The 25,335-nt window shown below is 36.3% G+C and overlaps 1 protein-coding gene across 8 annotated transcripts in view; it reads right to left on the reverse strand.

The window, feature by feature from the left end:
* The window catches only part of LOC139817172 (inositol 1,4,5-trisphosphate receptor-like), a 41,750-nt gene that overhangs the window by 12,993 nt on the left and 3,422 nt on the right, over positions 1-25,335 (reverse strand). For 6 of the 8 annotated variants that reach the window (XM_071785039.1, XM_071785038.1, XM_071785040.1 and 3 more), the window contains exons 2-21: positions 19,854-20,039; positions 7,892-7,962; positions 7,562-7,677; positions 6,928-7,014; positions 5,510-6,004; positions 5,177-5,315; positions 4,785-4,996; positions 4,344-4,670; positions 4,122-4,268; positions 3,703-4,004; positions 3,526-3,640; positions 3,278-3,453; positions 3,035-3,190; positions 2,812-2,962; positions 2,583-2,736; positions 2,072-2,095; positions 1,214-1,562; positions 970-1,135; positions 650-872; positions 35-576 (exon numbers count right to left, since the gene is read on the reverse strand). In XM_071785039.1, the coding sequence (XP_071641140.1) occupies positions 35-576; positions 650-872; positions 970-1,135; positions 1,214-1,562; positions 2,072-2,095; positions 2,583-2,736; positions 2,812-2,962; positions 3,035-3,190; positions 3,278-3,453; positions 3,526-3,640; positions 3,703-4,004; positions 4,122-4,268; positions 4,344-4,670; positions 4,785-4,996; positions 5,177-5,315; positions 5,510-6,004; positions 6,928-7,014; positions 7,562-7,677; positions 7,892-7,962; positions 19,854-19,951 (4,050 nt within the window). In that variant the 5' untranslated portion in view covers positions 19,952-20,039. The remainder of the gene's footprint in view (positions 1-34; positions 577-649; positions 873-969; positions 1,136-1,213; positions 1,563-2,071; positions 2,096-2,582; positions 2,737-2,811; positions 2,963-3,034; positions 3,191-3,277; positions 3,454-3,525; positions 3,641-3,702; positions 4,005-4,121; positions 4,269-4,343; positions 4,671-4,784; positions 4,997-5,176; positions 5,316-5,509; positions 6,005-6,927; positions 7,015-7,561; positions 7,678-7,891; positions 7,963-19,853; positions 20,040-25,335) is intronic. The other 2 variants (XM_071785037.1, XM_071785043.1) reach the window with 1 other exon arrangement.

A 25,335-nucleotide genomic window follows, 5' to 3' on the forward strand; every position in this document is an offset into this window, starting at 1 on the left:
AGTTATGGATATATAATGTAAGGTGGCATCTCACCTCCTGCATCACCATTTCTTGACATTTTCTAATAAACTGATTTTCAGCTTTCACTATAGTTTGCAAAAACTTCAAATATTGCACATGTTTTCCGTGCGTTTCTATGCAATGTACGAAATGCTGTATGACTTTCGCACCGACTTCATTGCAAAGAACAGAATTATCTTGAAAAATACTACATACTGTCTGCGCCTCTCTTATGCCGGGATTCAAGAACAGCTCCAGCTGCTTGTGCAGAAGAACTTGATTTTGTTGATTAGATAGACAAAAATTTTGTAGGAAATCATGTGCCAAGCGCATTAATTCGTTCATTCTGACATCTTCCTTGACGTCGTATGGAACTTGCAATAAATCCAAAACGACTGTATGTACTCCGACATTGCGCAGAAGTCTCTGTTCGTGTTTGCGTGCCTTTACTTGGCCGCCTGGCAGATTTTGAATACATAATTTGTTCATTCTCATTAGTATTTGCTGAATCTTTTTATATTCTTCCGCTTGATCGGGATGTAAGGGTGGTCCGATATCCAAATCAATAGCAGACCCTTTAAGAAATAATTCTTTATTCACTTTTCATTTAAAAAAAATCTATGAAATAACAATTAATAAGACAAAAACCTTGTTTGTCTAATGTAGATAACAGAGGTGTTTTGCGAGGAACTGTAGCTTCATCTTCTTCTTCTTTACTCTTCTTCTTCTTCTTCTTATTTCCATGTTCCTCTGTTGCCTTGGATTTATATACCCAAAGCTCAGATTTCTCGACAGATTGGCGCAAAATGTCTAAATCTGCCTTTATTTGTTTGTATGATTCTACATCGCTATCCGAAACCAAAAGCTGCACCTGTTAACCATGTGTTCATATTATTAAATAATTTCTTTCATTATTCTCATAAATACTTATTAATAATTTATACTTCAATATCCGAAAAAGGTCTAACCTGTTTAAATGCTTGTAAAACTTCTTGCCTTTGGCTAAAATGTCTAAATAATAAATGTAAGGCTCCAGAGACCAATGGAGGATAATCGTGCATAGCCAGATGTAATAGAACGCGTAAAAATGTTCTACCTCCTTGGCCATCTAAATCCAGCGCTGCGCATTCCTCGCTATAAAAAAAAAAAACAAGAAATTAAACATTCTATAAGATGATCACTTTTCATGCATTATATCCAAAAATATGTTACCTGCTACCAAATATTCCTTCTGCCTGTGCACCGATTGATTCTAAATCAATAGCTTTTTGTCCTAGATTAACGTCTCCCGTTTTCTCCGCAGCCGTCGATGCTGTCTCATCGAATTCTCGTTTGAATATGCTCAAAAGACAAGAGATTCTATAATCCAATCGAACATCCAGAATGAACTGCAAGATCTCGATTATCTTAAGCTTTGTGTCCATCACTAAGGGATATTCCTTCTTCATTAATGGCTTTGGTCTTGGAGAAGAGCTAGCTAGCACTTGGCCGGCTGGTCCTAATGTTAAATTCGTCATCACAGCACCCATATCGCCAATGCATCTTAGAATACCTCCTTCAGCTATATTATAATAAATAGAAATTTATAAGTCAATAAATAAAAAGAAATAATAATTGTATAATATTACATATATATAATATTATATATTTACATATATCACACAATTAAAAATTATAGTACACAACAGAAAAATTTAATTTGTATTAAAACATATTAAATCAACTAACGTATAAAATAATGACTATTTTGTTATCTGTTACAGAAAAAAGACAAGAAATTTTTATTCCAAAATATTAAATAGAATAAAGATTGTATCTGTCTAATAATTAAGGATATTACATATCATAAATTGTTAATATATAATATTTTTATATTCAAGTTTCTTGTGCTCATTTCTAACAATAAAAAATTATAAAGAAGCAATTAAAGCTGTTTAAGCAATTGAAAGTTTTGTAAAGATACTTTGTACAATGTATAATGATAAGATTGCATGCTTAATCATATTAATATTCATTCCAGATATTACAGTTTAGTTAGCTTTTAACATAAGCTTTCTAATAGGATATTACCTGCCTCCTCATCATCCGTATCAGCTGGGATGAAATATTTACAAGAGTAAATTGATTAGTTTTAAACCGTATGGTATTTACCACACAATAATATACCATAGTTGCGTAAAAGTATATTATTATGAAAGGGATATTCATATAATGCGAAGCATGGATTACATATAATACTAATATATTACAGCACTATAAAAAAGAACGTTATATACAAATTTCCGAAAGCAATGCTTGAAACCAGAATGTAAAAGCTGCTCATGAAAATGATTGAAAGAATAGAAGGGAAAATTTATTATATCAGTGATGCATTCAATGCATTGTGTAATGCAAGAAAATAGATCAAACTTTATTGTTATTACGAGATTACTACCATGCACGCGAATGGTATATATATATATAAATGAATCAAAATGTCTTCACTACTATTGTTTATGGGGTTTATTAAAAATTTGTCAATAAACGGTACAGAATATAATTATGTCTTATCAAATGGAAATAACAGAAATATTAAACTTACAATCAATATCACCCGTAGGTATACCCGTCTTTCCATCAGTGGATTCATTCTCTGATATACAATCCAAAATACTAAGCAATGTCTTTGTTAAGCTTAATAGATCATTAAAACTGTAGAATCCAAAGTAAATTAGATCACGTGCTAATTTGACAACCTAGTGAAATATAGCGAATTAATTATAACTTATTATATTTCAAAAAATAGAAAAAAAGCAAGAATTTGCGTGTACCTCAAATGTGAGTTTATTCTGCTCTTGATCGCCAAAAGACCACATTTTCGCGACAACGTTACACAGATAATCCTCAACGAACATGATTGTCGAACTAAATCTAGTACGTACAGCCTCTTTACTTTCGTCCGGCATTTTATTCGTATCATAACTAGAATTGCGAAAAAGAAATATTTTAAACATATTTCTAATATGCTAATTTTATTATTATTTTTTTACGTACTCATTTATGCTCATTTTTGACGGAATTTCTGACCAAAGACGAGCATATTTTACAGGAGTTACTTGTTCTTGCGGATCTCTATCTACGTGAAGATGTAGCATTAGTCGGCAAAATGATGCGCGTAATTCGTATGGCACTGTTTCATCTTCCATACATCTGTAAAAAAAAAATAATTCCACAAATTAAGATATATCATATAACTTAAAAATAATCCTTACTTTAAAGATAAATGTATGTACTTACTTAAGTATAAGATCAATGTCCAAGTGTGGTGACAGATTATTTAGCGCTAAATACTGTCTATTCAAGCACATGTTACTAAAGAGATTTAACTGATGCCTGTAATAATCTAATATCGCTGCGTCTTGAATGTTTCCCATTTTCGCTCCTCTTGATAATTCACTCAAAGACATTGAATTCTGCAATAAACATCATATTAATTTGCATACTATACACTACATTTTAATAAATTACTTATTAAGCATACTAACAGTTCCATTATTCCATTCTAATAGAACTTCAAACTCTTCTATAACAGTGATTCTTGGTTCGGCATTTTCTTGTTTCTCATCAATATCTTCAACTTCTACCTGGGTCTTCACCATTCTAAAGTAAATAAAATGTATTAGAGAAATTAATACACTGTTCATGCTGTTTGTCGTACTTACTTTGTTTCTATCAGAATATCTTTGTTCTTTTCACTAAGTACGCTTTTACAAATCAATTCTTGTGTCACAGCTATTGCTTTCTTATTAGAAATACATAGATCCGATAAATAATCCAGAAATCTCGATTCCCAGTTACGCATATTTTTTCTAACGAGACCCACAAATGTCTCTATTTCAGCAGCTGTTATATGCTTTTCCAACAACTTTCTGTTATTATGTAAAAGCGCAGTAATGGTATCTTCCGCTAGAATATCGTAGCCGATTTGTTTTTGCATAAAGGCAAAATATTTAGCAATGTATTCCTATGTAGGAAAAAGAATATAAAATATTTTTGTAATAATAAATTTTTGTAATAAATTTTTGTAATAATAATAAATTTACAATATAATCAATTTATATATCGTGCAATATCACAATACCTGATTCTTTCTATAATCCTGTTGAGAAAGTCTGAGTATTCGATAACATAGACGAAACATGTATTTGTATGGAGCGTGTCTTGGATCATTGAGCTCCTCTATCCTAAGAAATGGTCCCTCACCCTCTGCAGATTCCAAGAACGGAGCCTGTAATTAGATGTCTTGAGACGCTCTCGTTTTCACTGATATTATTTCTGTACGATCAATGTCAAGTTAAAATACCTGCAATATTTTGAATAACTGGCCAAGAATGTACTGTTCGCGCAATAATTTCTGGCGGTCCCTCACGGCATTTGTAACGATCAGTTCTAACGCCTCGGATTTATTCTGCTCATTCTCTAATCCAGCTATGAAGTATACGATGTCTTGCAGCAAGCTAATGACAGCTCTTCGTTCATTGTGCGAGATGGTCCCCTTTTCCAGCTTGCTGTTCATCGCCGTCAACACCTTGCAGGCGTCATTCGCGAAATCTAAATCACGCACTTCGACCGGCGACACGGATCTCAAGGCAAAAGCCTCTTTATCCTCTTTGCTGGTCGCGCAACCCACCTAACAAGTAATTAAAAAAGCCCGAGTAATTTAATTAGTATTTCTTCCATTCATGAACTTTATTTACAATATCTGACGCAGAAGAATTATAATCGCCAGAATATGCTATAGTACCTTCGACATCACGGGCTTCTCGTCATCCTTATCGATCGGGACGCTTGTTGAATGGACCCAAGTATTTGTGCATATGTGATGTAATCTAACAAAGGACGATTGCGGAACCAGACTATCGCCCCGCGTTAGCGTTGTGGGATCTAGTTCAAATAACGAGCTAATCTCGTTACTATGCGGCACCGACACTAATCTGTAGACCGGTCCAGGTGGATCTATTAAATCATCGTATGTATATGAACGATCAATCCCTACCGTTATTTCATTAACCACAAATGAAACTATCCAAATATTTTTAGAACAAGTTATAATAAAATTATAATAAAACATTTTCCAATTAAAAATATTAGATGTGTACTCTAGTATATTAATTTCAAAGTATCTGTATGCCTTACCGCGCTTGCCCTTCACGGGTTCCCGTGGTTCTTCCGGATCAACCTCAGCGGCGAGATATTGGCCAGTTGCTAAGTGTTTAAACCTGAAGAGTGAATTCCAGTGGCCAGCGCCGCCTCTGCACGGATCGTGCTGCACCACCTACTCATCAATAAATAAATAGCATGCATTACTTATAAGAAACAGACGCGCCCAGAATAATCAGCATGAACGCTTCGTACAACGGGAATTCGAACAATGAAATTTCGAAAGCTCAATTTCGATTGTTGCACGTTAAATAAAATACAGTATCCTTATATAAATAAATTTATATAAACTTGATTAGCTCATCTCACCTCGACTTCCCACAAGGCTTTACTGCTGGTGGCCGCGGTAGCACTGGTCCTGCCCGTCGTTCTGAGAAACACGTGTTGCTTTTTCTTATACTCGTCCATGGTCAGAAACTTTTCTTGCTCGGCGTGAAACAGTCGCACCACGTCGCCGCCCTTAAGAATCTCTTCCTGGTTCTCCCGATGCTCCATGAAGAGGGTCACCTTCCAGGAGGTGGACGAGTTCACGACGTTGACTTCCTTGCAGCCGGGATTGTCGCTCAGTTCGTAATTGGCGGCCACGTGGAGGCCCTGACGACCCGAGTTCACCGGCTCCATGATCACCTTGTCCCCGACGACGACGCTGTCGCCGTCGCTGCGCAGCTTGTAGAACGGCATTATGTAAAGCCATGAGCCCTCGTTTCCGTTCGCGTCCAAGTAAACTCTCATCGCATTCTTCTCCAGCAACGCCGGTAGCCTCTTGTTTACCGTCAGGAATTTGTTGGACTTGAGATGCAGCAACTGCCGCATAAAAAGAATCAACATAAATAATTGTATTCGTACGCGTGCAACGCGTATAAATATAACATAAATTTATTTATATAAACGCACGCAGCGCAATGTCGATAAAATTAATCTCTCTATGCTAATTATATATTCTCATATATTTGCATTGTACAACATTCGCTGTGCATATTTCGAACGAGTTTGTATTTTATTACGATGAGTTATACCGGAAATTAAATAGAAGCTATAATAAGTAGATAATTTTGCAATGTATGATAGTATATATAACGTATAAACCAAGATAATATATACTGAAAATGATTAATTAACTTATATAATATCTAGATCAATGAAAGATAAGAGAATCGATGATTCATGAAGAATACATTATAGCAGAAATTAATTAAACGTCTAATGGCTACCTTTGCGATCGAAGATACAATCTATAATACATCTATAATACATCATAGGTGCAACATAATGTTCGTTTCACAACGTTATCTGATCTGCCGATGATCAAAGCGCTATATAATTTCATAATTTTTAGCAACAATGCGCTACAATGTAAAAGGGAAATTTAATTATTTGCTAGAAACTTAACGCCGCTTCTATTTTCCGACATGGCAACAATATCGCGAAGAAGGAAAACTCGTTAATTAGCACAAACACTTATCTATACAAGACTTATCTATTACAAGATAACTACGTCAATACAATGGATGTACCAAACAGTTTTTATGATCGCTTTGCGAAAAAAGAAGTTGTTGAGGGGAAAACCGCTCCCCTAGCGGTATTGATAAATCTATTATTACTCAGATAACCACTTTACGTTATAAGAATATGCGGTCAAGCATAAAGCGTTCAAGATATACTTTAATAAAATAATGTCACTTGCAACGGATTTTCCTTCTAGGAAGAAAAGATTTTTATTTTCTTACCTGGACGACGTTACCGTAGGAAACCACGGAGCCCAACAGTTTCTTGTTTTCAGTCTCATTTTGCTTTTTCTCGATTTCGGCCGCATGCTGAGATAAAAATAATTTCCCATTAAATGGCGTGGAAAATAAAAGATACATTTGCGTAACGCTATTAAAAACCCAATAACAACAGTGTTACGTATTTTAAACTGGTGTAATTATCAACAACTAAAAACTATCGTAGATAAATTGCAAAACAATATAATTTATGTCAAGATACATATGTAAGATATATTATCTTCCTTTCAATTTCAAAACCTGGAGAATCAGAGACAATTAAGCGTACACAATATAACGCACAGTTTAATACACAGTAAAAAAAACTCGATTAAATAATCAGTAAACTGGTCATAACATTAAGAACCGGTTAGCTATCCCCGTATCTATAAGCACTCTTATATGGGAGTGTTAATGTTCATCAGTCATCACGCATTTATTTACCCTTCAGACGCATCGTATGTTAATAAATCTACCGTTTCCAACTTTATATAAGAGGAATATGCTTGTATGAGTGTATTTTTCTTGCAATCTTTAATTAATTGTGGATGAATTTAAATCGTTAATTTAAATAGTGTAGCATCTTCCGCATACTTACGTGAAGTCTTTTGAGCAAGCTGGCATCAGTGCCCGAACTCGCACTCTGTTTCGCTGCCTTCCAGAATTGCTTTTGGGCGGAATACCGGTTCATAGGACATATTTTGAAGAGGCAATCTAAAAAAGTCAACGATTGCTATCGCTCGGCATTTCTCATGTTTACTCCAACATCGTCTACTTTAATTTTCGCGGGATAATAACGTTTAAGAAAATTAAATGTCGGAAAAACTGCCAATAAATTTATTAATATATTTACTTAATATGATGTTAATTCAAAAAAGAAGAATCAATCAAAGAGCAAAAATAAAGACGTTTAAAAAGTGTAAATTACCTCTGAATTTCTTCGGTGGATTCGACAAATCTCCAGCTTCAGGACATACTACACACCTGTCGTCGACCAGCCTGAAAATAATATACATTGCCGAACTAACAAATATGCAAGATATAAATATATTAAATATATTAATCGTTTTGAAACAACAAATAAAGAAATTTATTTCATGAAGTCTCTTATTTATCAGAGAATAATGTAAATTAAACGTCGCGTTTTTCAAAAAGCAAAGCAATTATTAGCACACAATTGTAATACTACATAAAAGAAAATATATTCTTTAAATATTTATCACGCATTAACTTCGCGCTTTTCATTTTTTTGCAGTGATTAGCCTAATCATATCGCAATAGCGTATTATCACGTAACACTGATAATACACGAAGTTCCAGCGTGGAACAGACATAATAGCCACACCTCCGGCTTTACAGCTATGCAATACCAACATTGCGAGCAAACCATCGTTAAATAAATGTGGTCCGGGCGAGGTGAAACAGCGATATATAGGTCGATATTGAGGTAGGTCCTGGCTTGTTCTGCCTGGCAGCTTTAAAGCATTGCGTCAAAGAAAGAGAGAGAAAAAGAGAGAGAGAGAGAGAGAGGAAGAGAGATTTCATATCGTACGTCATCAATCATGCGCAAAAAATTGCCGTAAAAGCACTTCTTTGTTGCTATAAAAGTCGCAAGACATCTGTAAAATAGAAAAATCTACCCTATAACATATATTCTCTGCTGCATTCTGTTTTTATACATCACGATGCATCGTAAAGTTTTATCATTCGCGTTTTATTTATTCGCGTATTCAATTTTTTTATTATACGCCACACATCGTATATATGATTTATCGTAGCGTTCCGCGGGAAAAAAGTTACAATGGAAATGTCGAAGTAGAACGTCATTTTACAGTGACAAAGGCGCGATCGCAACTCGGTAGACACCAAGCGAGCTATTGATCGGCGTATCTCACATTAATAGGACGTAAAGATGATCTCACGTCTTGCATAATATAGTCGCGCAGGAACCCGAGATGAATAATTAGAAACTTTGTAGAAACTCGGATTAAGTGTGCTTTAAAATTTACACGGAAACGTGATATATCCAACGTCGCTCGGAAATAACAGCGTGAAAAGCGTATAAGCTTGCAACTATCGCATACTCGGACTGCGACTCAATCTAGTACAAATCGAGATATCATCGCTCGCTTATCTGGGTTTATACAGAAGCCAATAATTAAGATAACGAGCGCGCGCTAAATATCACGTCAATTAATAATTTATTAATTAAATACGTATTGTAAGCCGTATCAAGATATAATTTTCAAAATGTAAATTATAGCCCTTATCGAGCTGCATTGGCATTAATCGTTTACCGGCTAACATTCATAAATCGTTGTCTAACCGCATCTTTTCTCGTCGATCTAGAAACTGCGTTTTCAAATTAATACCGTTTTCTAATAACCGCTAAAAATGTTGTTTGTTAACTACTAAGTATGTATGAATATAAGCTTTTCTGACTTGCTAACAAGATTGCGATTAGGCTTCTCCCGGCAAAGGTAAACTCCTCGCAAGTTGAAAGGCAACAAGAACGTTATTCGCGATTCACATCTCACCACAGACAAATCCACAGACAAGAGAAACACCTACTATGTTAAATAGTACTTCTCGACATTAATAAGAGAGGCAGATGTAACAAGTATAAATTATATATACTTAAAGATAATTTAAATGTCTCATAAAACAATGTAGATAAGTAGAAATTAATAAAATATATAAAAATAATCCAAATTCTTTCAGAGAAAAACGACAAGCAATATTTCATGTATCAGTAATAACAATCTCATTTTCGTGGAAAATATCAGCATGATGCAAATTGCGTTACACGTTCTTTTTCTATACCTGCCTTTATACAGCAAAATTGATAGTGAGTATAAAGAGTATAAAGACTAAAGAGTAATAAAGAGTAGTAAAGAGTATAAAGATTTGAAGCATCAAGCTCGCTCGTGCTAAAATTTCAAAGGGCATTCACAATTTTAATTTTAATTAAATTCGTTTATTATAACAAAATAATATAATTGCACGGGTGCTCTTCGCAAAACCGCTCCAATTAATTACGATTGATTTTCTCGCTCGCGGGTGTACAGTCGACGATTTATTGATCCTTTTCGCTTTGAACGGAACGTGTCGAATGATGGAACACTTTGGACGACCTCCCGGCAGCGAAGCCGCCGAAACAATAGATGAATTGTAGGATAGAAAGTCGGAGCACTCGGGGAGCCAACGAAGAATCTCCTCCATCTATTCGGTGTGCAAACACAGGGAGAGAACTCCCGTGTGCACCGTTGTGCGTGTCTGTGGCACATGGCCGCAAATACGTGTGTACTTGGCGTGATTAACGGCGGCGCTTTGCGTCGTCGTGATTAACGCCGCTTTGGCGTTTCCGAAGCCGCCGCGGGGAATAAAACACGAATTTGCTCCGTCTTACGTAACGGGTCAAAACAGATATCTAACGCAAAAGATATCCAGTGCTCTCGCTTTTTAGTCTTTTTACGGATAAAGTCATACTGCTTCGTGTTTCTCGTGAAGTGCGGCTTCGTAATTGGATTGCGATGGCAATGTTAACGGAAAAATTAATTTTTAAAAAAGGATTTTATTTCGTCTTATCCTCTCTAAGTAAAGTAATAGAGATTTTTTTTTTTAAGGTGAACTTCATGAATGCATCACGATTTAGATTTCGGTACTTGCATATGTTTATATCACAAATATTGTACGCAACATAAAGATATGACAGTTCTTCCTTGCTTCTTCTTTGCCACGTTCTTCAAGAAATCTATTTCTGCCCACAATATTGCGAATATTAATATACCACGTAGAATACTCATCGGCCTTGAAATATCGTAGTGCGATTTAACAACGTCTGCGTGAGTAACAAAGCTGTTGGAAACAAAGCTGTAACAGACGTCGTAATTATACTTTAAACGAAAGAATGATTTTTTAGCGTAGTCCGTAGTACAAGAGTGGAAAACGAGAAAATAGCCGGTTTCAGCAGACGAGACGCGACTCCCAAAGCGAGCATAACTCGGAATATTATTTAGATCAGAAGACGCTATGACGACTATAGGATAACACACACACGTACACATGTACAAAATCCGATATTGTTATTTCTAGCGACACCGTGTCACCGTTGCTGCTCCGCATCGAGCGCAGCTGGGATTACAAGAGGATCGCCGTTGTGTCACCGTGTAGTTGTTGCTGTGTTTGTTGTTGGAGTATCAGAAATGAAGCGGAAGGCGAGCAACTCGGGCGTGCGCAAAATTGCAAATATAAAAATATAAATTCTTTAGGCGATCGAGATGCAACGCGACGTTCCCGCGTTTTTATCTGTCGAAACCGCCTGATAAATATTCAAAAAAAATTGAAAGCTCTTTCCATGATTTTAAAAGCGACCCAATCAAAATGCGTAATTGCTGCCCGCAGCAACGAAACGAGAAACAGCATCCCTCGCATACCCGATGTAATTAATGTAAAACCGGTGATGCCAAAACAATAGAACGGATGATGATGTATTCGCGACCGATTACCATGACCATTTATTATTAATAAGCTTTCAATGGTACCCAAATGAGTAAAATTTCTACGGTAGCTCGAGTAATATGGTAATTCGGGATTCTACCATGAATAAATATGCGTAATGCAATCAATTTACGTCTAGATACGTGCGTTTGCGTACAATCAGAAGATATACTAAATTACGATCTGTAAATCAGCATAAAGAATTTACAAATCCGCTTAAGCCGTTAATAAACATCTTCATCGTCGCTGCGATGCCGGAGCGGTAATAAAAACGCCAAATAACGCACAGACAATGCTTAAAACGTTTCCGTATTTATATAGCGCGCGCATGATAATGATACGCGCATGATAGTAATACATAAGCCCCTTTTTATCAACTTCCGATATAACAACGTTAAAATACTCGCACAAAGCCAGGGAAGAAGCAGGGTGAAGACGAAGAGACACGGCCCGAAATACATCGCGTGCTGATCGATGAAAGTGCAACATTACGCTCGGAAAATTTAAACTCGCGAATTTACAGCGCGAGTTTGCTGGTAATTATTTTCGCGCCTGATTCCGCTGTTGTTTTTGCAACCGTCGCTTGTGGGAATTAATTAACGGCCCTTTCATCTGCGACCAGTTACCGCATCGGTTGTCATCGCGACGCGAGTGACAGGTGCACGCGGAATCGGGGGTTGCGTCACGAGAGAAATGGAAATTAGTTCTATCAACAACGTCGAAATCGATCGATCGCGACGAGCATGCAACGGGTACAAATTGCATATCACGTTATCTACATTCGGCTCGTATCAATTTCGCGAAATTGAGTGAACCCCGCGCGCGAACGCCGCAGATTGATTTTGCGCGACGCTCTTCTCTCGTGTGTCCAATGCCACGAGATTGTTACATCTTGGCAAAACGCTAAACGTTAGCTCGCAATGCGTAATAACTGTATGTAAAATAACGCAATTCTTATTATACAAGTGCCATTATATGACTTACACGTCTCGGAAATCTCGTTTTATTACGCATCACGATCTTTCTGCGTAAACAATATTACGAAATTATGCTCGTAGCAAGCTCTCGACTCGTAACAATTGCACATACGAAACAACATAATGCTACCGAGTGCTGGTATTGTGAATATACATAAATGCCGCAAACTCATGTCGAGTGATGGTCGTATTATGCGCGCGCGCGCGTACAGCATCCCGGAATTATTATACCGCTGATTTATGGTGCTCGTGCGTCAAAAGGCACAATCATAACGAGTTCTGGAACAAACTGGTTTAGGCATTGAAGTGACAATACGAATTAATGATCGTTACAAATTTATCCGGCATGACAGCCAACACGTCGCGCGACTAATATCTCGGAATTATCGGTTATACGATTTACGATATGTAAAAAGCACAGTGTATAAAAAAAGCTTAAATTGATTCTCAATTTAATTATGCAATTGTATTAATCTAGCTTCAGCTGCAGACTGCGTTTCAAGACCGACAGTAATGGCACGTGGTTTGTGAAGCGAAAAATGTAAAAATAAATTCACGCAAAAAATATTATTAGGCACAAAAGATTCAACTTGACCATATATTAGCACATTTTCTATTTACTTGATAATTATCAACTTAACGGTCATGACTTACTTATATGGTCATGACTTACTTAATATATATACATATATATATATATATATATATATATATATATATATATATATATATATATATAAAAGTTTGATTATAGGTATCAAAAGTATGAAATAATTGAAATATATCGAAGCGACGATGTAAACTCGCGATGTGTCATATATTTAGAGATTGATCTTGCATAATTCGCGTTTTGCACAGGCTATATGTGAATATTACACCAGCGGCAAAACCGGTTCAGACTTTGTAAAATTCTACAATCTCAACGAGCTTTACATATAAAATTTTTAGCGTATGTGTTTATGTGTCGGCGTGACTCTATATCAGCTCGCGAATATCATCTTTACGAGTTCGAACGCGAGTGACACATCGATCGCGCGCAAACTACTAATCTCTAAATTATTACACCGATGGCCACGTGACCAACTTGGGTGATGTATGGGAAATCCATCGTCGAACTGTATACAAAGTTTTGTTCTCTAATGCCACCGCACTTCGTGACACCTCAAACTGTTACACGCGACAAGCAAATGTTGAGAAACACTTTCCTTTTTGATTAAAAATTATTCAGACTATGATACAGGCAATAAGCCAAATTGCAGTAAAGTAGTATGCTGAGTCGAAGATTCGTTCATTATCTATAAGTTACTGACGAAAAGAATGATTGAGCCCAAGACGAATCTTTGTTTAATAAGCAGCGCAGTTTTGTGTTAACGTAATCATAACCAGATAATATACGATATGTGTCCTAATATCAAAGTATAGATTGATTTTAAAGAAAAAATCTTTAGAAAAGGGGATAAAAATCGGATAAAATTTAGTAATCGAAAAAAATGGAATAGAAGAAAGGCCTATCATAGCTGTGTCGGACAATTTAATTTCGGGAAGAAGTTGTTCGACAAGAAACTACTTCCTATTTTTAACTTTTTAAACATGGGCGTGGCAAATAAGCCACACTATACTTTGCAGTATGTTTTAATACTGCCATAATATTACATTCCAATAATAAAACAAGATTCAAATTTATTATTTACATAATTATTTAAATAAAAAAATTCCAATTCTAATTAAAATTTTGTTTGCATAAGTAGCTTATTTTTCCTTCTTTTTTTACGTCCTGCACGATAAGGCTCGCTTAAAATATCCATTCTTAAAAAGTTAAGGTTTCAACAGAAATAGCGTAATAAAGGTCTAATATTATATTAAGGATACAATACTATAAAACATTATTTATTAAGAGAATCATTTCGAAGAAGTTTCAAGGTTATTAATAATCTAAAAATTCTACGATAGCAATTGCGGCACATAACAGAACACGAAATTTAACGAGATTCACCTGCTCACGGTCGGAGAATAAGGGCAATCTCATCACTGCTATTAACCGCACTTCTGGAAATAGTCCTGTCATCAGTGTCATTAAATTCCCCGGAATAAAGCGGGTACTGCGGATGCCCGTGACAGTTATTACCGATGATTTCGCGCGCCGACGCATTTATCGAGTCACAAATTAGGGCCTTTTCATTAGCGTGCGCCGGAAGATCATGACCGGTATCGAGACTCGCGCTCTCTCATTTCGATCAATTTCGTATTCAAGTCACGTTGTAACGGAACGCGGTAATTAGGAAAGTGAAAGGCGGCACGCAACGCGTCCCTCATCGCATGTTTGCATATATACTTGCGTGATCCTTGCGTGCGATCGCGGTAAAGCTAAACGTTTAAAAAGACTTAATCAATGAATATATCTTTAAAACTTAAAGCGTACCAATAAACTTTGACGCGGATGTTATCTGTAGCTGAAAAGTAAAACAAAACATTACGAAGAGATTTTTCTTCTTTCGGAACAATACAAACATTCAAAATCATGAATATTCATTTTCGTGACAAATTAAAAGAAAAACATAGATAAAACATTCAATAAAACTTGTATGTAAAATAAGATAAAATAAAACCTCGGTTGTGTGAAATAAACACGATTTTTATTGTATTTAAATGTTTTGTTTCTATAAAATGCGACAATTTTTTTGTCGATTTTACAATATACATATATCACACGATATTATTTTTAATTCATTGTGTGGAAAAGACTTCAACGTTATTCCCTAAAATAAAATCCCTCTCGATTGCACAAGGGTAAATATGAAATCGATATTTTCGGTGTCGTTCGCTTTTGTGCGAATATTAAACGCACGAAAATCAGAGAACAATACTCGCTTTAAATCCTCTCTGTAAATGCTGCCTCTGAATCGATAAGATCACCGCGATCTTGAGAGCGCGGAGCGCGGTATTCATTCATGAGCGCACGGTTTTAGCGGGGGTTGGGCGAAATGTGTGTACGCGACCTATTTCCGCGATATATACCACCGAAACGCGTCTAATGGATGGATTCCTGCTGCTCCTTCCGCGGATCGTCGAGAGGATATTTACCGCGAGTACTTCACAGCATCAAACGACGATAAAGTATGAGCGAGGCCTCTGAAAGCCCGCGCAAAACAACCGCGAGTTTACGAGACCTCGACATGAGCGAACGACGACGGGGCGAGTCCTGTCTGTCGCGCGAGTCATGGCGTCCGAAAATATACGTCCGTGGTTTCGAGAACACGTGATGATGCTCTCGTACGTGATCCATTATGTAAAAAGATCGTCTCGCCTTCTTCCTTTTTCTCTTTTTCGCCTTTTATTTCCCAATGCCGCCAGACGCCACTCCCAAACGTTCAAATTTTTATCTAAACGTCGCACGCGCACATCGCTTCTATCACGATTCACGACCGGCGAAATTCTGCGGGCAACGATTGACACGTTCAAATTTAAGCGGTAGCTCCTCGCTCTTTGCTCAATTGCTATTGATACAACGATTGCTTATCTAATCACTTTAACACATTGCCTGCCCAGCGAATTTGGGTATGTTTTTACTATGTAGGCCACAGTTAAATTATCATAAGCATGATAAAAGTATAACATGATTAAATAAGAATATATTCTTAAGAGATAAATGTGTGTTGAATATTGTACATTTTATTTTACGTTATTATCTAGCTATTATCTAGCCATTCAAAATGTCATATTACATGGTATTTATGGTTTTTACTAATGCTTTAAAAAATTTCGATAACGCCTGGCGCCAGTCAGGCAAATGTCAGGCGCCAGTCGGATGATCATGCATGGATGACCATTATGGTAATCAAAGTGTTAACTTGACATCGCATTGTCGCCTATTATCCATCATATATTCAGTCAATCTATTTACTTCGCAGATGGAGAGAAACTTTCGCGGAACTATCAATCGAATCGCGGGAGACAACATCTTCGGGAAACCGATAAGCGTTTATGAGTAACGTTCGACAACAACAGAAATAAAATTAAAAGAAAAGCAATAAAAGCGCTGCAAATGGGTCAAAGGTCTAGCCTGCATGATTGTAAATTGCGTAGCTGCGTAAACATACGTCCAGAAAAATCGACCGGTCACGCATTTTCCGCATTTTTGGTCAATAGCTGTTTTAGCTGTGTACACGATTACGCCGCTGTGTAAACTCCGTCTAGATAAATCTGGAAATGTTAACATTACGTTGGCAAAAATGCAGACTAAAGAAGATATCAAAGTATTGTAATTTAATCTCTATAATCCTCTCCGCTTACGGGAGCCGACAAAAACAATCAGCGAGCATTAAAAGATTGCAGATATGTTTAACGAGGATAATTTCGAAAATGTTTCTTTATTAGATATTCGCATTTAATACTCTGGCGGATAATAACAAAACAGCATTGTATGTTTTAAAACCAGCTCGCTCTTTTCACGGCTAGCTAGCATGCGGAGTCAGGCTAAAATACTTCGACTGCTGCACAAATGTTTGCCAAACGGTGTATGCAGAATCGCTTTTCTCGCTGCTAAAAAAGCCATTTTCGCTTTTAAATAAACACAGTGAATAGCCGCTGATGAGAGATAAAAAAAAACATCGCGCAAATTTCGCTGTATTCCGGCGGCGGCAGCCGTTATTATATTCATATTAGCAATAATCGATACAAAACTCATTCATCGTTCATTACGCGTGTCGTGTCTCTCCGGCCGTTTATATTTTATCCGGTTCGTAATCAGGGCAAGATCGAGGATGTCGGGTCGAAGGTAGGTATTTTAACGCCACGCCGCGCGTACCACCCTTTTGAGGGAAATCTGCGCAGTTGAGTACGCGAGCTCAGCAACAACGTCGGGACACAAAGAGCGATCCTGCCTTATTACCCGACGTCCGCGTGACGTCGGCTCATCGGGTTCATTAGCGCGGGTAATACACATCCATGGCGACGTTACTAAAGTCGGGCGAAATAATTGCTCATCGATCGCGAGGCTTTATACGCAGGTGCGAATTTAATAATATGCCTGTGCCGGCGGAACCTATATTGACGTGGGACCTTCGCGCGGCTCTCTCGCTTTAACGCTGTTCCCTCAGGTGTAACGCGGAAGAAACTTTACACCCTTAGACACGCCCCGACCTCTCAGCGAGGAAGATGAAACTCCTGCACGCGATAAGTACAGTTAACATTATAAATTTCCATAAATTTGTCGACGGGGCTGATTGGACGCCTGTCAAAAACGTCAAACTGTAATTGACGCGTGTGACACGCAAAAAAAAACTTGAAAGAGCCAGGTGCGATTTTTCAGCGATAAATATTGTATAGAAATACATGATGCGTTTGATGTGACGTTAATAATTTCCTCTTATATAATAATTTCCTCTTCTTTGTAAAAGTTTCCAAGTTTCGTAAAGTCGTTCTATAGAAATGTGTACAAAAGAATTTTTTAATGTCACTTATACGAGAATATGTATGTATGAGTGTATGTGTGAAAGCTTAAATTACGAAACACATACAAAAGTAATTCGAGTTAACGTTTCTCTTGCTAAGCGATTTTATATATAGGAAGTCAATATTTGTTGCAATTTTCAATATTAAGTGCATTGCAACGAATCGTTAGATTATACTTACGTTAAACTAAAACTCTAATTAAAAAACTAATTAAAAATCGCGATCTCAACATGCCGTAACATTTACAGACAAAATTTTATTTTATTCTATTGAAATTTTTTTTAATATCCAAAGTTTTTTCACAATGTTTCAACATTAAAACATAGAACAACCATAATTTTTCTTAACCACTGACAATATTTTTGCTTTAATTACTAATACTTAAAACTAAAAAGGCAATTCTGGAACAGATAATTTACAGATCTAAGAGTACAGCTTTCTTCTGCTAATATGTAAGTTAGAACGTATAATGCACATAAAGCGCAGTCTTTCTGCCGAAACAGTGCGTGACGAATAAACAGGTGTAAGCAAATACAATCTCGTTTCTGTGCAGTACTTGTTGCGTGAGAAAAAAAAAGTATCTTGATACGAATCTACTACGAGCTTTTATGAAGCCGTTATATTACTAGAAGTCGCGCGATCTAACAATAAGCATAAAACGTAAATACGTGTAACGTGATAAATAATCGTACGATTATTGTTTTCACTCGACAATGATAGCAATATATTATTAAGTGTTTACAATATGAAACCCATATGGTCACTTCAAAGATACGTATGATAAGATTATGCAACTAACTCGTTATATATGTCGAAAGAGGATAAACTTTATCTTCCTATTCCTTTCCTTCCAGTACGTTACACAAAATATTCTGCATATCGTCTTTCACACATTCTTTAATTAAAAAACATTTTAAAATAATGCGAAAGATGTTACGTCATCAGGAAACGTTAACTTTCACAACGTGAAAAACGTCGCAACGCTAATAATTACATTTTCTACGCTTTTACAATATTGAATTTCGCATAATAATACGTACTGAAAGTCACAGTGTTGCAATTTAAAACTTCAACTTTCGATGTACAGTCAGTACGCTTGAAATCAGAGTGATAGGGGAATCGCGGAAATGATAAAGTCGGTTACCTCGAATGGAGGACGTAAACAGCCCAAATAGATAAATATCTAAGGTCAGGAACTCGTGGTGCTCGGAATATGAATAGGATCTACATTCTGCAAGAATGTCTGGCTTTTGAATCTGCCTAAATGCTGCAAACTATTAACAATAAGACTCCGGCGCCCTTGAAACTTCGCCTTAGAAAACGTAACGATAGGTATTTCCGTTATATGCAGCAATCTGATTATACAGAGTGAACTTTGAGTTCGATTCACTTACTACGTTAATACATTTTCGCATGATAATAATGTAAATTTTTCTCGAGTTTTACATTTGCGCATGAAGAATATTATTAAATTCAGGGTAGAAAAAAATTCTGCAAAAACCTACTAAAAAATGGTCTTGATTTTTATATGATCCGCTATTCAACGTACATGCCAACGATTTCATTTCGCTCGTCATATGCCATGAAATGTATATCTTTAATTAAAACTCTTCTTTAATTACGAGTCTAAACGAGAGATGCAATGCTGTTGAAACGTTATCATCGACTGCATACGATTTTCTACATGCAGCTGAACGTGGTCTAAAATTTCTTTGATGTTTCCCTTCATAACGTACATATAAATGTGTATGTTTGGGCTCTCTTCTCGAAGGAGCAGACATCAAACAAAAATTCCTGCCGACGTTTTCTCGCGCGAGAAACCGAAGTATGAAAATACTCGCGGCGCGGAGATCATGCTAAAGTTGTCACTGCGTTGCAGCTCGATTAAATAATAGCCGACAAACATTTCATGTTAGATACTTAATTCTCTTAGAAATTCTATTTTTTTCATCTCTCACTTACCCCAACGTGGAAAGAAACCCGGACACATTTCCCTCGGCGTAGAGGCTGACAATGTCGCCGAGGTGAAGGAAACTCGCGGATCCTACAAGCTCACCCATCTTGATTGGTCCTCAGAGTCTCTCTCGGTGTCTCGAATTCGGAGAAACTCCTGGCCGCTTTAGCCGAGTGAATTATTCATGGCTATACCTGAGAGGAGAAATAAACAATCATTAGAGCAATCGAAGGGAGTGCGGTCGTGCAATAATAAATAATCAAAATAGTTTCCATTCAAATTATCCAATATCCGAGAAAAATATATATGCAATTACAAAAAATATTTTTCTTTTTATTTTGCAACAATAATGCCTGTATGATCGAATAGTAATAAATATACGGAATCATACGTGTTAAATTGAGAGTATTATTTTGAGGCACTTCTATATAAAATTGTAGGGAATTGTTTATAAATTCCGTGTAAATTTAAGGATTTGTATTACAAATACTAATTAATATAAACTATATATAAATATAATACAATAAAAAAGTATATATTATAGAAATATATTTGTTAAAATTATTTCTGTTCTTATCATAGGATCCGATATTTCTTTTATCAAAGTGAAAAAATAATTTAACAGGCTCTGAAATTGCAATCCTCTAGAGAATATTTTTGTATGAACGTGCATTCCGCCATTGTGTTTGCTCAAGAAACGCACATGCAGGTTCGAAGAATAAGGTACCAGAACGTGACTTCTCATAACGTAAATTCCAAAAATGCAATAACAAACATGGTACGCTCTTATAAACAGAACGTCTAAATATTTTTCTAACGCTCGTTTATTACTCCTTGTAAATCAAGTCTCTTATCTCGCAAGCTGCACACTTTCGCGTTGTCCACTCTGTTCATCATTATGTTCATCATTCATAAATTTTTATGTCGACGCATCTATATATAAATTTTCCTTAAAAGGAAAAAAATTACGTAGAATATTATTACTTTAAAGAAATTATTTTGGACGCAGAAATATAGCGCGCACGACTGCGGCGTATAGGCGTGCAACCGGCAAACGAGACTTAATTGCTCAATGGTGCCACCGCAAATTGATAGATGAAGTTATCTATCTGATAGATCCGAGACGACGCTGTAACCGGGTCGTGAGATTTTTTTCCTCTCTCATCAACGCGAACAGAAATTCCACGCAGCAATCTCAATTGCACAAAAGGCATTATTCGAAGTTTGTTGCGCGTGGCAATTAGAATTATTTGCTTCTGGCTATATAAACGCTATCAGGAATGTGTTAAATTCCTTCACACGTACATCTAAGATCTTAAATATTAAATAGAAAAAACAGATATATGCGTATGTACATATTCTTTACGACACGAATATTTAAATATGTCTATGTATTTGATTTTTACTCCATGTGCAAAACTTTATATCAGATAAATAAGATATCAGGTATCAGGTAAATAATATGTATATATATCAGATAAATAGATCAGAATAATAATGAATCGAAATGGCATGTTGCATTCAGCACTAGAGTAAACTCGGGTAAGATGGCCATGTTGGCCACCTTTCCTGTATGGCCATCTTACCCGAGTTTACCCTATATATATAAGTAAAGATTTTAATAGCGACTTCCGTATCGCGGCAATTTTTTAATTAAACTATCTGAAAGATCAAATCCTTTCGTTTGATCAGCATGAAAGATAAGATACCGCATTACGTATTGCATAGCGAGAGAATGAAATCCTATCGGCTGTAATCATCTAGAAATAATCTCTCGACAAATCACGACACGACTTTCCGATAAATTGATTTGCTTTAACCGAGTATCTTCGAATAGAAGCAAACTTTGTCCGAGCTCTACTTTTTAAATTAAATTGACCCTTAACCTTCACGTCCACATAAACAACCATAACCGTGGGCACGTGAGCGTTGCGTTGGTCATAGGTTCACTTTTACAGAAGAAATCGATAAAACGAGTCGTAATACTGACAACCATTCGACACGACCATCCGACATGAAAATGCAATCTAGATTCCACGGAAGCAAGCAAAAAACGTAATAAGTTTTAAAAGATTAACGATAATTGATTCTAATTAACCCTCCGTCTGTACACGTGGATCTACATCTACGGCGTCCGAGTCAAAATGATATCTGCTCGTAACTGTAACACTTGCAAGCCTGCCAGAAAGTATTAAATAAACGATGTTTATCGAAATAAAATCGTCAACTATTATACAATGTAGACAGATGTTTTGTGAATGTTTTCAGATTTTTTAATAATTTAAGGTAGGGAATAATTGCATCAAACGTGACAGACCCATGTACACACTCCGAGGGGGCAAAAAAAATGTATACATACAAAGGATTAAAGTCATATTCTGACTAAATGTCACACTTATCTTCACGTGGATTACACAAAAGATAATTTTATCTATCTTGTCGGAAAGTAAAATACGAGGTAAAATATATGAAGTATACTCTTACATGTAGGTTTTAAAACGTGCATTTTTCCTAAGTAGAACTGTAAAATAGCTGATAAAAATAGCTGATGTGCACTGTATTTAGAACACGGCACACAATATATCTACTTCTTTAAAAAACTAGCAACTGCATTTATGTATCTATATATGCGTTACCTCATTCACAGATATACGACGCGCTATTTTGAGATCTCATTCATAGAAAAGCACGAAAGAGTCACGCGTGTCCGTTTTCCTCTTTGTGAGTTTCAATCATAAAATAAATAAATCCGACCGCGAAGAGAAGTTAATCTCGTTACATGCTAAGGAAATTCTTTCATCATGAGACAAATGATTAAGTATTTACAAATCTCAAATTTAAAAAATAACGCGAGTAAAATCTTTTTGTTTTATACTATTAATTTATATTAACATTTTTCTTTGCCAACCATTCTTACACGAGAGAAAAGAATTTCTAACGACATGTATGTGGTATACATATACCGCACGAATGTATAAATGTATCTTTTAGAAATTATCATTTCTAAGCGTACTATAAGCGGCAACAAAATGAAGCCAACAAAATTAACTTTGCGCCAAAGTACATGAAGATCTCAAGAACTTGTCTTAATGAATAATTAACACTGTTGAGTATTTCATAAACGCCAACAATATAGAAATTTGTATTTTTTAATTACGAAAATGTGAGATTATCTCATCCGAACTATAATAATGTTATCACTAATAATCACCAAAATGTACATTAAATGCTATAATATTGAAAATAAATTAATACATAAATTAATGTTAATTACATTATTAATATTATTATATGCGACATTATATAAATTATATATAATTTATATAACATTATATAATTATATATAACATGAGAATTTGTTCAATTCCAACGCAACGTCACATGTCACTGTTTGTTTCAACAGAAATTCGTTCGAGAAAGATAGAACAAATGTCTGATGCTTTTTCCATTTATTCGTATACATATATATTTTTTTTATTTATATAAAAATTCCTATTTTGATATATTTTTTTGAGACTCAGCATTGTCACGTCCTTGGTTCAAGCAATACTTATACATTCCAGTATTAGATTACTATGCGATATTATATTAATTATCAATTCTAATTCCTATTAATTATTATTACTGATGAATTTTCAAACCGTTTATTAAATTCTCTTTTTTCTGTATTGTTTTTTTTTAATTCATGTATTGAAGTGCGTTATTGATCAGTTTTGTCGTTGAAGTTCTGCAGGTACGTACCTTCCGGTATTAAATTACTGTGTAGTAATATCATGCTACTAATTATTATTAGAGAGTTAGTGATTTAAAACCATTTATAAAATTTTCTTTCTTTCTCATCTCGTTTTTCTTCAATTCGTATATTGAAACAAGTGTATTGACTATTTTGTAATTTCATATATTGAAGTACGTTATTGATCGGTTTTACCGTTGAAATTCTGCAGACGTAAACTTTAATCTTTTGTGTTTATGTGACGCATCGTAAAAATATTAGTGGCTGTATGAATTCGTTGCAACAACGCTGCAACAACGCAACGAAAGAGCAAACAAAGACGCTTCGCTCCGTCTTGGCGTCGAACGATGCAGTGGTGGGACAATAAACCGCCAATTGACTATCAATATCGTCTAATGAAACCGTATCGATGCACGGCGATATATACGAGGGGGCATGCAATTCTATCTACTCTATCGCTGTTCATCGAACAAAACGCTGCTATTAAACGGCGACATCTAATACGATCTCAAACGTATTATGTGACGCGTAATGCACAGCATAATAATCGTGTAGTTTTTTTAACAGAACACTTCTGGCGTTGCTGTAAAAAAGGTCCCACGATCCAAGTAGTAGCACGAAACGTGTATATTGTCAATAAAGATAGATTACGAACGTAAACTTTCCGTTTAGTAAGTCTATAAAGAGCACCGGCATTAAACTGTCAAGGTTCGCTCGAAAGAAATCGAATGGCTATTAAGTATTCTGATGAGTTCTCGACTGAACCAACGTAATTAAACGTCGCTCCGTAAATAGGTGAACCGATATATATCGTGATGTCGGCCGAATCGAAAGTATATATATATCTTACCGGGTTAGCTTCAGCCACCAATTTTTCAATCGTATACGATACACTCGCTGTCGATTCGCTTTGCTTTCCCCGAAGGATGTAATTTACGCGCGTTCGCCATCGCGGCAGGTGCAAACGGGGGCTTGCATCCCAGAGTCGTCGGTATGCGATGCGTCAACCGGGACTGAGGTTCGACCTGACGCATTACGGCCCACAACACACCTTGACCCCGGATTACCGCGGAGTGCCCCCAAAAGCCATGCGCGGTGTCTAATTTCATGCAGGAGGATATCGGGTCTTCATGAATTACGTAAGAGCGCTCTCACGGGGAGGAGCGGTATATGTCACAATCGGCTACGAGAGATCCGGCAGTCATTCTCGCCGCGGCAGGATCGTTTCTTCTCGCCACGGCTTTCAAGATCGACACAAATTATACCGCACGCCGAGAGACGTAATTTTATCGTATTTTATTTATATACAATAATTCACCCAATATCAGCTCGAAGGCAGAAATACCGCTGCAGGTTGCGATCCGTTACGTTATGCATTCGGATACATTATGCATATCGACGAGAATAGTCGCTTTTCGCTTTTTTTTTTTTTACCTTTTTCAAGATTATTTTTCAGATCGTACGCTTCGAGCAAGTAACTCGAGATGCTGCCCCGATTAAAAAATGAAGGAGCCAGTAGGAAAATATGTCGAAGCGCGTTGTACTGAAAAGGCTAATTTTAAACTCGTTAGACGAGGTATAATTATTCATACAGTGCGATGTCCTTTCCATTTGAGAATATCATCCTTGAAGTCAATGCAGCCTTGACGCCATAACGCCATACGAATGTGTGCCGCGCTAAAAATATTCCCGGGCAACAAAATGCATAAAACGTGTCTCCATCTTTCGTACGTGGCGTATCCTCCGTGCGCCGCCTT

Source organism: Temnothorax longispinosus, chromosome 8 (assembly GCF_030848805.1).
Source record: "Temnothorax longispinosus isolate EJ_2023e chromosome 8, Tlon_JGU_v1, whole genome shotgun sequence".
Classification (NCBI taxonomy): Eukaryota; Metazoa; Arthropoda; class Insecta; order Hymenoptera; family Formicidae; genus Temnothorax; species Temnothorax longispinosus.